The 13,538-nt window shown below is 46.0% G+C and overlaps 1 protein-coding gene across 3 annotated transcripts in view; it reads left to right on the forward strand.

The window, feature by feature from the left end:
• Positions 1 to 13,538, forward strand: part of BMI1 (BMI1 proto-oncogene, polycomb ring finger) — a 266,963-nt gene that overhangs the window by 38,517 nt on the left and 214,908 nt on the right. The window contains exon 6 of one of the 3 annotated variants that reach the window (XM_069648190.1): positions 3,929 to 3,940. The exons of the other annotated variants lie outside the window; for them this stretch is intronic. Within the exon in view, the coding sequence (XP_069504291.1) occupies positions 3,929 to 3,940 (12 nt within the window). The remainder of the gene's footprint in view (positions 1 to 3,928; positions 3,941 to 13,538) is intronic. 3 annotated transcript variants of the gene reach the window in all.

The following is a 13,538-nucleotide window of genomic DNA, read 5'->3' on the forward strand; positions in this document are numbered from 1 at the left end:
CCTCAGCACAGTGACCAGAACAATGAAGAATCTTGACCCACTATCATGATTCTTTCTTGGTTCAGGAGAGCCTACAATAAGTTTGGAGGATTAGAAGGGCGGTTCCAATTCTATAACGACAAGTGAGGTGTGAACATAGGTGAAGAGAAATGAACTACATTGATGACTTGCTTAGTAAGAGGGGCTAAATATATACTAACACCTACCCTGAACCTGAAGGTATAATCGTCCAATCGCATGAGGGTGCAGACAGTGCGGCATCCACCAACTTTGACTCAACAACAAAGAAGCTGGATGAACAAATTGACCATAACTCAGGTGTGGTCCTGGAACACTACACGTTTTTAGTGGGGAAAGTGTGAATAACTGTGTCACTGATCTAAGAACCCTGATCGCAAAATGCAGTTCGATGAATACATCCGTGACAAATTAAACATGCAACATCAAATCAAATCAAGTACATGACAGGTTGTTTCTGGCAGGAAATCCTCTCAAGGAAGTCTACCACTGGCCAGGGGTGTAGAGGCGACCCCTAGATGTGACATGTCAACACTAAAGGAACAGGATGCAGTGAAGAAGCGAACATAAATGGCATGTATGTGGTCAATGCAAGCCACATGCAGTCAATTCAAGCCAAAGAGTAAATGAGAGAAATCTAAGGTTCAAGGCAGACAAGAATATGTTTTAGCCTCAGCAATGAAGGGCATGTAGCCTCATCCAACGAATGTCCAATGCAGGCAGCGGTGTGCAGAACATGTACATAGGGCGTTTTGCAATTGACTGTAGGGACATGATGGATGAAAATGGATAGAAAACAGTGATGTTATTGTTGATAAATGTGGTGAGGGAAGCCAAGTAGTGTTACAAATTGATAAGACTCCAAGATACAGGGCACCGTGGGCAGAAGTAGAAATGGGAGGCAAAAGAGTAAGACTGCTAGTCTGTTTCGCTTTATACAATGATTCCTCTTAAGATGTTTGAGGTGTTCTAGGAAACCAAATCCCAAATTAGAAAAGTTGTATATTGAACCTTCAATATAATGGGGACACCCAATTGAAATTATGGTGTATTTTGAAGGTGAGATGGCATTCACGGATAAAGTAACAAGGGAAAATGTTAAGTATAGGGAGATGTTTGTTGGGATGGTATCGCCAAGGAGTACTACACATGCAATTGAATCCAGGAGCCGTGGAACCAGTATGAACAGAAACAAAATCATGCAGGAAGAAGTAGTGAATAGATTTGCTTAGGTGTTTGCAGTACGCATTTGAGATTCAAAAGGTTTGAGACATAAAAACTATACGAAAGAAAGGAGCGAAACCTATGCTGCATAAGGTATGACCGGTACCACTGGCAATTGGAGAAAAACTAGAAGCCGAATTCAAGTGTGAGGGGGGGGGGGGGGGGAGTGGCAGCCATGCACTTGCTTAATTGGTTCCATCTCCAGTTTTGATAATGATGAGGCAGGATAAAAAGGATTTGCATGCACATAGATTTACGTTACTTGAACAAGGCAATGGGTAGTCAGACACCCACTGCCAAATATTAATGAAATGCTGATGAAGGCAGCAAATTGGTTCTCAACTCTTGGTCTATCATCCGCATATCACCAGCTAGTTTTGTATCCTGAATCAACATCTCTTGTAACTCCAATGCCTGCTTACATTTATTTGGATGCTGTTGTTTTGGCATCAGCTTCTGCTGCATTTCAAAAATTGATGGAGAACTTGTTTGGAAAAATACAAGGGGTTAATTTGTTTCCAAGATATCTTGATGCATGCAAACACTGAAGAAGAGCCTGATTAATTATTCATCAGTGGAGGGGGATGATGTTAAGGTTTGAAAAGTGCCAAATAAATGTTCATGAAGTATTATTTGGAACATCAAATTGCAGCGGAAAGGAGAATACCAAAACCAGAATTAAGTCTATGGTGTGCAAGCGGAACAATCGGAAGACATGTAATTATGGTCCTTCTTGGCCTTGATAGTTATATTCTAAGCTTGTGGTTAATGTTGCTGAGAAAACCAAACCTATAAAGAGAATTGCTGAAGAAGAGCATTAAGTTTGGGTGGTCAAAAGAGTGTAACGGGTGTTTTGAAGAGCTAAAATTTGAAATCTCTTGTGGGCCCTCATTAGATAGAATAAGTGTTGGAGCAAAAACATCTATAACTCCATATGCATGCGAGTTATGGGTAGGTGCAGTTTCGAGCTGAAAGCAAAACTGCATGGATGTACCAGTTATATTTGCATATCGATTGCTCATGGGTACCCAGAAAAGGCATTCATTGATAGAATGTGAGGTGTTGGCAAGATATTGGGATTGTCCTTGCAAGAAGTTGTTTGGGAGATGCTGTTCATATTGAGATTGTTGGTACTTCACGACAGCAGGGTATGGGAAAGCTTATTCATGTGTTCCTAGGTGGGGTAACACATTGACAATAATATAACTTTTAATTAGAATACTTACAGGGAAATGTAATGCAGTAGCTTTTTTATTTTTACCGCAGAGACCAGAGAAATGTGCTTATCAAGGATAGTGCAGGGTGGCTTTAGTGCAAGAGGAAATATATTCTGTGGTGAAGGAAGAATGGTATTTTTATTTGCAGGAGAATTAAGAGCTAATGAGCCGGTAGGTATATTCAGGAATGGTGACCAGTTCAACCGAATGCAATAAGGTATGCTGTGCAGGGTGCAGAAAATGCACATTTCAAGCGACTACCCAGCCATTAAAAAGCCACTCTCTACCTCCAATTTATACAAACACACATCAGCCCACCATTTCATACTCGCCAGGGGTCAAGCATCACTAGCCAAAAGCTAGTGCAAATTATGCACCCTGATGTTGGGGTTGGATGAGTTGGCAGGAGTGCTGAGCGGTAACAAAATAGTACCACGAGAGGTATTCGGTCCAAACTAATAGGGTAGCCCATTTAGGAAGAAGCATAAGTAAACACTGGTTGAAAGGTGTGTACTGGTGGTCAGCCATGGATGTAGAAGTGGCGATGATTGTTAAGGAATGTCGCCATGTGCTAGAAGTGACAGTGTGGTTAAGAGTAGGCCAGTGTAGACTCCTGTACAGGTACCTACAAGAGTATGGACCATTTGGCTCTGTACATCATGGAGCCTGGGGACATTTTAGGAACAAACAGTTGAGATTGTGTTAGTGGACTATATATCTAAATGGGTTATGTCAGTTGTTACTACCAAAAGGGTGATAGAATTACTTCAAGCTGTATTCAACAGAGGCAGTGTCCTAGATACGATTCAGTGACAATGGGGTACAGCTGATGAAACATTTCCTGCTGATTTATTGGGTGAAAGCGGTAAACTCAGCATTGTACAATCCCAAGATCAATAGCTTGGTGTAAAGAGTAATATACTATGGATAATATACAATTGTCTGACCAGTGGTTTGAATAGGAGTTCATGATGTTAGCCTACAGACATATGCCACATGGCAACAGGAATAGCACCATTTGTCATGAGGGGAAGGAATTCCCAAAATAAGTTCAGCACAGCATGATTAGTGGGAAGCTAATCACAATGTATAGATCAAATACAAGTGGTAGAGGGAATCGAGGACTACCGAAAGAGGTATACAAATATGAGAAACAGAATGTGAAGGAAATGGTGATTTAAAAAAAGAGACTATAGATGAGTGAGAGCTCAAAGTCCAAAGGGCTTTTTAAGTACTTTGCCCGCAAGGAATTCATTGAATTTGGTTCGAGAATGGAAAACGGTGGAAATGAGAAAGTGGTCAAAGTGCAACATAAAATGCTCACAAAGGAAGCGGAGAACACTCAAGGATATGTGTTTGCGGAGATCATGAGTAAGGGGAATGAAATGAGTAGGCCGTCTGGACAAGAAAAGACATCTGATATTTTTGAGCAGGTGGAATAGACTGAGTAGAATGTGATCGAGAAAAAGATTACCGAGTTTGTTGAAGGAGGGAGAAAAACTGCAATGCGCAACTCCTTTGTGTTTTTTGAGTGCGCGTTCAATTGAATATATGGGTGAGAATGCAGAATTCATGTGTGTTGTGTACATGGTTCGAAATTGCTGGGAGCGATTTATTGGCTTCTGCTTCTATCCAGGAGAACATGGTTAGCTTTAAACCAACATTTGGTAGGAGGTACCTTTTGAATCCCTAGACCAATTGGCACCTTACAACATGCATACGTGATCATTACATACTCAAAGATAAAGAAGAATCTCAACACATCTGAATATAATGGGCAAACAAATAGGTGTGTATTTGATACAGAAGTTGGACTTGCAGTATACTGTGTACTTGCTCCTGGTTCCCCAGCGGTAGCTCTTGCCTACTGGTTGTTGACTAGGTGTGTGCTTCTGGTTGGGCTTTTAGATGTAAGCTGAGAAGTCTGCAGGATCTTGCCCTCTCTCGTACATCCTGCAGTTGTTCATGTGAATAAATGAACCTACCCAAATTATCCTTAGTTCTGTGCCTTCTTTATAACAAGGAGTCAAACCAAATTCTTGACCGTCTGTGAAGGAAAAGGCCTCTGTCCCAGGGATCGGGAAGGAAGGCATCGGACCATTCCTTTAGAGAGAGTACCCAACCTGCTTACAGCAGAAGGTCACTACACAGAAAAGGTGGAGTGATACATTCTTCTTTTCTCCGTTAGCTGCAGGAGATTGTAGTTCATGCTGTCCCTAACCTTTACCATACAACATTTTAAAGCGAGTAGCCGTATATGCACTTGCATAATCAAACACAAAATATGATCAGGGCGATTTTGGATCAATCTCATGCCACCTTGCCAGACGTGCACAAGACTAAAGGAAAATGCACGATATTTGAACACAGGATTCCCCTACGAAAGAGATACGAGAATAAACCAATCTGTCCTGATAAAGGCTGTTCCAACAAGAGCATTATCCAGCAGCTCATGCGGCCAAACCACTGTTTACAATCTTATAAAACAGCAGTGAAACATATAAAACCCTGCTTAACCAGCCGAGTAAAGCAGGCAGATTTTGATAGCCCTAGGTCGGTGATGGGTTCTATAATTTGTGAATGAACAAAACTGTGAATCAGAAATTGAATTCATGTGTAATGTACTACACTTTCATTCTGGTGGAACACTTTATTCTTCTTTGATCTGTATGAATGTTTTTAACGTTTGATACTTCATAGATAATTAGTGGGTCGCTGTTTATTCAAAACCGACCTGATCATATTTTATTTGATGTTCATTGATGCCTGGGTGGATCAGGATATACTATCATAGGAATGAGGTATAGCTGCACACCTAGTATATAAGGATTGTTAAAAACCTCAGACTATTACAATATATACTCCTACGTCCCATCCCCTTTACTCCATTTTTATGGGGCATCTCTCCGTCCTGTGGGACGGGACCGGAGCACTCTGTAAAAGCATCCAAAATTTCAATAAGAAAAATGTTTTCTTTTGTCCTTCCTCTCTTTCTACACGGGGCCCGGCACGCGGCCATAACTCTGCCCATCTCGCCTCCGCATTACCAATCAGTCCTTTTCTCCGCTTGATCGGGACTGGACGCGCTTGCATCCTCGGAAGATATTCCTTTCTCCTCCTCTCGGGCTCTCGCTAGCGATCGTTTACTAGATTGTTCATCATGTCACTGACGCTTTGCGAGGGCGGACCCCCATCCTCTTTGCTTAGAGTGTTTGGGTCCGGATCACCGTTGGGACTCCTGTTTTTATTGTGACTCCCTTTCGGTACGGGCACTTCAACATCAGTTGGAGCGGTGGGAGGAGGTGTTTCTGCGTACTCCTCCTTCTCATTTTCAGGCGTTTATCGACGAAAAGAAGAAACGCCCAGTGAGTTCTTTACTTTTCAGAGCACCCCGGCCGGGAGATACCTTTCCAGGCTCTTCCCGCGCCGGGAGGACCGTTGATTACTCTGTCACCGGGGATTCCTCCGAGGTGCCTTCTGGGCCTAATAATTGTACCAGAGTTTTCTCTGAGGGTCTCCGTAAGGGGCCTGTGGATACCAGATCATGCTCCGAGGCCCCTCCTGTGGGGGCTACCTGTAGACCCTGTTCTACTGAATCGGGTGGGTACCGGAGCTCGCTCTGAGGCCTTATCGGCTTCCCTCAAAAGTACCGGGGTGCGCCCCGAGGCCTCGGCTGGGCTTGGTATTTCCGAACGGATGTTTCGAGGCCCGCGCTAGTAAGACTGTTACCGGACCTGGGTCTGAGGTCCCTCGTGGAGACGCTAAAGAGACCAACATTTCTGAGAGGCCTGCCAAGGCCTTATCGGTGAAGGTACTTCCTCACCGTTCCCGCTCTTGTGGCGATGCCAGAACTGTTGAGGGGGCAGGGAGTGAAGTTCTTCCCTTACCGGCAGTGCCGAGGTCATTCCTGCTATTGGTATGTCGCAGAAACATTCCAGGCCTCACAGTACCGGCTCGGCCGAGGTTCCTTTTGTAAAGGCTAAGATTAAGAACCCTGATCCACCGACGGGGACCCCTGCCTCACTTTCACATGTGCCGCAGTTCCCCTCAGGTGATGGCGGCCGTTCCCGCCACGACCACAGCAGCCATTTTGGGCACTCACCCTACAACTACGCCATCGGCCTCAGGTGTAGGAGTTGGTTCCGCGGGCAACACAAAGTTTCTTGTACACATTCGTTTCGTCCAGTTTATTATTGGAACGTCCGGATGCCTCTCCCGCACAATGTCTCGCTGCCTGTTGGTTCGGCACCTTTGATTTTTGTGGACACATCGGGGGATGGGCCTATGTGGCAACCGCCCCCGCTGCATCCCTGGAATTATCCTCCTCATGAGAGGCCTTCTCCGCCGGCTCCAAAACCGTCTCCGAGGACACCTTTTTTCAGCAAATTTCAGACGCTCATGCGTACCGACCCCATGAGCGAGTATTTCAAGGGTCTTTTTCGGGAGGTTTGCCCGCCCGCGCCTCCGGCTCCACCAGTGGTGCCGCTGCCGGCGCCCTTGCCTACGGTGCCTCCACCGACGCTTCCGCCCTTTCCCCCATTGTCCCCCGTGGACAAGACGTTGCCTGACACAGTTCAGAAGACCAGCCCCGCTCTATTAGAGCTTTTCACGACCGGGTACTGGACATGATGTGCCTATTGGATGTCCCAGTGCCCGAGGCACCCTCTCCGCAGGAGGGTGTGCTTTCAGGGGCGTTCACCTTGTCTCCTTCGGAGCGTACCGGCCTGTTCTTGCAGAAGGACGTTTTGGCCGAGGTCCGCAGGGTCTGGGAAAAGCCACACTCTGGACTTTTCGTCAATAAGAAAATTGACGCGTGTTACAGGCTGCATTCTTCGGAAGAGGTGGCCCTGTCATCTTGTCCGCCCCCCTACTCCACAGTGGTGGCCGCGGCCACATTGCAGTCCAGGCCTGCAGCCTCCTCCTCTTCTACGACGGTGACTCAGTTTCTAGGGAAAGAGGACAAACTCCTGGACTCCCTTGGGAGGAAGATTTTCGCTAACTCGGCCTTGCAGCTCGGGTGAAGATGTGGAAAGGTCTGTCAGAGTTTGAGGAGTTCATTCCAGTTGAGAATCTGGAAGACTTTAAGGCAGGTTTATCTGACGCCAGAGTCTTGGCTCAGGATCTGCTTGAGGCCGCGGCTCATCACGTCGGCTCGGGGCCTTCACCTCTCGACAGGCTTGCCACCAAGATCTCGAAAGAGGTACAGGACAAGGTGTTGGACCTGCCGTTTGACGGTAAAGAGCTTTTTCATTCCACAACGGATGTGGAGTTCACCAAAACAAAGGACAGCACCCAGACAGCTAAGTCCTTGTCAGTCCTGGTTAAAACCCCTTTCAGGACCCAGAGACCGCTGTCACAGAGCCGGCCCTCCTCTGGTTTTAGGGGCTTCCTAGACCAGAAATCCCGCACAGTGGATACTCCTTCGGGTAATGACCGCCGGAGACAGCAACAGATTCGGTTTTTCTCCCGCTCCTCAGCCTCCTTCAAGTTCAGGTGATAACACCACTGAAAAGCCTGCCAAATGAGGGTTTTCCTCGCTCGCACGAGACCCCGGTGGGAGGACGCATTGCGTCTCATTGGGAGGCGTGGCAGGCCATCACCGAGGACAGGTGGGCTTCCGCTTACCCCCTACCCCACCCTTCAACCCTCCTTTCCAGCAGTCGGGAACACCCTCCCTAAAAGCCGAGTTGCAGAAGCTGCAGAACCTCAGCTGTGGAACCCGCTCCTCTTGGGGATCGAGGGGAGGGCTTCCACTCCCGGCTGTTTACGGTGTCCAAAGCCAACCAGGCTGGCCTGCGCACCATCCTAGACCTTTCCCAGTTCAATCTTTTCCTACCCCAAGAGAAATTCAAGATGATCACGCCTGGCCAGATACGGTCTTCCCTGCAGATGGGCGATTGGCTCAGCGTGGTGGATCTTCAGGATGCCTACATGCATATCCGGATCTTGGGTCCACACAGGAGATATCTCTGTTTCTCTGTGGGAGAGGAGCATTTCCAGTTTCGAGTGCTTCCTTTTGGCCTAAGTTCGGCACCGTGTGTCTTTACGAAGATGATGTCGGTGATCGCGGCCTATCTTCGTTTGCAGGGTATCCATGTATATCCGTATTTGGACGACTGCCCTTGTGCGCTGAAAGCTGCCTGAAATCTTCAGTCTCTTCTCCAGCTCCTGTTCCACCTCGGGCTGTCGGTGAACTGGCGAAAATCTTCCATGCCGGTCTCAGGATTTGATCTTCCTGGGTTTTCGCTGGAACACGATCGACTGCAGCGTGTACCTGACCGGGGACAGAATGGCGGATCTGTTGGCCACCTGTCAAATGTTTGCGCAGTCGGAGAGCATGTCGGCCTGGTGGTTCCAGAGGTCCTCTTACTCGCCTCAAGATGAGGCAGACTCAGATGGCTCTTAGGCGTTCTTGGCTTCAGGCTGTGTATCGCGACTCCAAGTTGATAATTATTCCGGCTTCCATGAGAGCGGACCTGGACTGGTGGTCGTCTCTCAGCAACTTGTCGGTGGGGGCGGGGTTTCAGGACCCAGCTCCGACGCTAACGGTCACGGCGGACTCCTCCCTTCTGGGGTGGGGTGCGACGTTGGATCTTCTTCAGGTCTCGGATCTTTGGTCGCCTCAAGACAAGCTCCTCCACATAAATCATCTGGAGCTCCTGGCGATCTTCCTAGCGTTCAAGGCGTTCAGACCGATCATAGCCAACAAGTTGGTCCGGATTCGCACAGACACTGCGGTGTCGATGTTTTACATCAACAAGCAAGGGGGCACCAAATCTCCCCCGCTCGTGGAACTGTCCATCCAGATTTGGGAGTGGGCGGTTCAGCATGGTGTTTGGCTACTTGCAGTACACATTCCGGGCCAGCTGAATGTCACGGCAGATGCCCTCAGTCGGCGGACGATAGTCAGCTACGAGTGGGAACTGAAGGTGGAGGTCCTCTCATGGATTTTCCTGCGCTGGGGCACTCCGGAAGTAGACCTCTTCGCTACGGCGGCAAACAAGAAGATTCCTCTGTATGCCTCCAGAAACGGACTTGGAGCCTTCTCTCTGGGGGATGCTCTCAATTCCATGGCACAACATGAGGGCTTATGCCTTCCCACCTCTGCCACAAGTTCATCGGACGATTTGCAAATTGAAGAACTTGGTGAACTGTTCTCTTCTGCTCATTGCCCCGTGGTGGCAGGCCAGGTTTTGGTTCTCAGAACTTCAACACCTGTCAGTGTATCCGCCGATCAGGTTACCGGTGACCCCCAATCTTCTTCACCAGGGGGAACAACTGTGGCACCCCTCCCCACAATCACTCAGCTTGGCGGCGTGGTGCCCGAGTTCAGGTCTTTAGAACATCTTGGCTTGTCAGCGGATAACATGCGCATTATCCAGGCAGCCAGAAAACCTTCGACTAGGTCCCAGTACAAAAGCAAGTGGCTTAGGTTCTGTCATTGGTGTTTAGACAAGCAGATTGACCCAAGGTGCGCTACAATTGTCACGGTACTGTCCTTTGTATCCCACCTAGCAGAGTCAGGAGTTCATGTTTTCTCATGTAGAACTTACCTTTCGACGGTTTCCGCCCATTTATCTACGGACCAATGTTCTTACTCTCTGGCTAACCCAGTGGTTAAGAGACATTTTGCAGGCTTGATGCCTCTTTCCTCCGATTCGCAGTCCGCACCCGGTGTGGGATCTAAATGTGGTCCTGACGGCGTTTTGCCATAATCGTTTTGAACCAATGGCCACGGTAGACCTCAAGCACCTCTCATGGAAGGTGTCCTTTTTGGTGGCCATCACTTCGGCAAGGCGCGTGAGCGAACTCAAGCTTTGTCGGTGGAACATCCCTTCTTGGCTTTTCACAAGGATAAGGTGGTACTGAGGACAAACCCTGCTTTCTTGCCGAAGGTTGTTTCTGAATTTCATCTAAACCAGTCTATTTCCGTGCCAGTCTTTTTTTTCCGAACCACGCTTCAGAGGCGGAAAGGGTTCTACACTGTCTGGATGTTAGAAGAGCTCTTAAGTTCTACCTGGACAGGACTTCCGAGCTTAGGAGCTCTTCTCAACTGTTTGTCACTTTTGGTAATCCACAAGGAAAGCAGGCCTCTAAGACGACCATCTCCCGGTGGATCGCGGCCTGCATTACGGAGTCTTGCACCGTTCAAGGGCTGAAGCCTCCTAAGGGTGTTCATGCACATCTGGTGCGGGGCAAGGCAGCCGCAGTTGCCTTTCAGAAATATGTCCCCTGGGAGACCATCGCAAAGGCGGTTACTTGGGCCTCCCCGTCAGCCTTTTGTAAACATTATTGTTTAGACCTGAGTTCAAGAGCTGATGCCCTGTTTGGTCAGGGTGTGCTGAAGAACCTGTTCCAGTAAGGTTTTTTTTTTTTTCCATCACCCATAGTTCCTGGAATCTCCCATAAGTATGGAGGAAAGGGGACGTGACGTAGGAGTATAACCAGGTTTCTCACCATAGTGACCACCTTACCTCTAGTCCATAGTCCCCTTTCCTCCATACGCCTGCCCGCCGTCCCCTCTAATAAGGTTCCTCTGTTATTGCTAAAGGGTCTCTGACCCGAGGATAGAAAAGGACTGATGGGCGGTGCGCGGGGCGGAGCCGAGATGGGCGGGGTTACGGCCGCATGCTGGGCCCCGCGTAGAAAGAGAGGAAGGACAAAAGAAAATTATTTTTGAAATTTTGGATGCTTTTACAAAGCGCTCCGGTCTCGTCCCACAGGACGGAGAGATTTCCCATAATTATGGAGGAAAGGGGACTATGGACTTAGGAGTAAGGTGATCACTACGATGAGTAACCTGGTTAATCTTGGGAGCGGGGGAGATGGCACTACCCTGACATGGAGTAGGATACAAACTGAGACAAAAGATGGTGTCTGGATAAATCTTGGACTCTCCCGTCCCCTGCACGCCTTTATGCTGTAAATCAGCCAGTAAATGTTAGATGATCTAAAGTACCACAGTTCATGTAAATGTTACAAGGAAAACATTCGAGAATATTCATAGAGAATAAATGTAGCCAATTTCATAAAATATTCTTCTTTATATTAGCAAAAAAAGTTGGCACAACGCGTTTCGGGAACAACACTTCCCTTCATCAGGTGCAAACTATCTACAGTATAACATATGAAATAATTAAATGTTTCAAACCAAAACATCATAATTCAAATCAATATTCTAGTGATAATACATGAATCACTAAAAGAATTGTTACTGTATTGGATACATTTGTAGCAATTCCAAAGTTTCATATATACATAATGGTAAATGGCAATCAATATTGTGGTAGCCATTGGCAATAGGTCAATTCATGACAAATATTTGTAATAATATTACTAGCATATGGATTGTATGGGTATTTCCTGAATGTACCAAAAAATACTCGTTGACTGTTTCATATTGAACCAAAATAAAACCAATTACATTGTAAGTAATTTGAGTTAGGAAAAGCACATTTGTGCAAAAGTGAGGGCAGAAGAACACTCCTGATGTGGTCTCTGAATGGGCGGAAGAACGCCAAATGAATGGATGTGTATTATAACAAAGACTCATTTAAGTAAATATAACAGAAAGGACAATTACCCTCTCAGATGGTGCTTGAACTAGTCCGCCGTAAGTTTCCACATCTCAATTCCAGAAGAAAACAATGTAACTTGCAGTCACATACAAACTTGTGCTGAAGCTGGAGAGAAAAGAAAAATCTCAGTGGATTTTCTAGATGGCATAACGCCGCTCCATATTGAATATAAGAAAACCTAATGTCCGATAAATATCATTTGAGTGAGCAACTGACCTAATCACTTACTTGCAAGATTCCAGTAAAACATAGAGCGTCATCTGCTCCACTCAAAGCCAGTTATCATCCATAGGTATCCACGTGTTAGCAATGGGAAAAACTGTAAATATGCAGCCGCATCTGCATGCTTGCTGACACGAGAGGAAATGTCTCTCAAAGAATATAGTTAATCATAGAATACCGTTCTGTATTTGCTCCTCTATTATAGTAAAGAGTGTAATGAAGTATGGCTGGCTTGTGAGGTTCTACTGTAACGCGTGAAAAGAGATGTCGGCCATGCAGAGTCAGTTAAAGTTGATGTATCTATGGTAACAAGCCAAGATATTGAAAGAGGGACACTAACCTGGTGTGGTAATAAAGGTAGAAACTGGACAGTAACTGAAAATCAGGAATACTGTGAAGAAAAAGACCAATGATATAAATCAAAGAATTCAATGGTTCTAAAAGAAAGATGTGAAATAGTCATGAATGGAACGCATTGCCAGTGGTTTACACAAATACCCAAGAATAGTCAAGATTAGACCTTTGTTACAAAACTACCTCTCTGCATAAATCACTATAGAGTGTGAAGCATTCATTACAATTGGGGAAACCATCTAGATGGACACAATTCTTATTTTCTGTGTCAAGAAAGACTGAATATGAAAGTAGCTGCCATTTAATAAAAAGAATGGCATAATCAAAAGAATATTATGTTGCATAATATACATAGTAGAAAACATGAACCAATCTTGAATCAGCCTGGTACGCAGGAATACAAAAGTATAAAATAAAATACAAATTGTGTGTCTATAGGGAAAATTCAAGAACAAACTCAAAATACATATCTGATAGCTTTCAAAGATGGACAACAAGGTACATAATTCTAGACATAAACATCTCCAAGGAAAATAATAAATATTCAGCATTATTAAGTTGAATTTTCTAAATCAAATTGTCATCTCGGACAATATGGGTAATCACAGGAAGCACTGGAAATGTTCATTCATCCCCCTCGGTTGCACTGTGTCCAACAAGTGGATCCAGTGCATTTTCCTCTGCATAAGCTTCTTTGATTTGTGCCTCCTCTGAATGGTGTCTGCACTACTTCCAATATGAAAAACCTAATTTGGGATCGGTTGTGTCTAAATCTTTAAAGTGCCTAGCCACTGGTGATTTACCTTTCTGTTATCATATTCGATTTATGGTCGAGCCACCTTTCCCTAGCGCTTCTGCTAGTTTGTCCTACGTATAATAGTCTGCATGGGCACTCAATAGCGCAAATGACGCCTGCGCTCTTACA

The sequence above is a fragment of the Ambystoma mexicanum genome, chromosome 2q, assembly GCF_040938575.1.
Source record: "Ambystoma mexicanum isolate Mex_15411 chromosome 2q, UKY_AmexF1_1, whole genome shotgun sequence".
NCBI lineage: Eukaryota > Metazoa > Chordata > Amphibia > Caudata > Ambystomatidae > Ambystoma > Ambystoma mexicanum.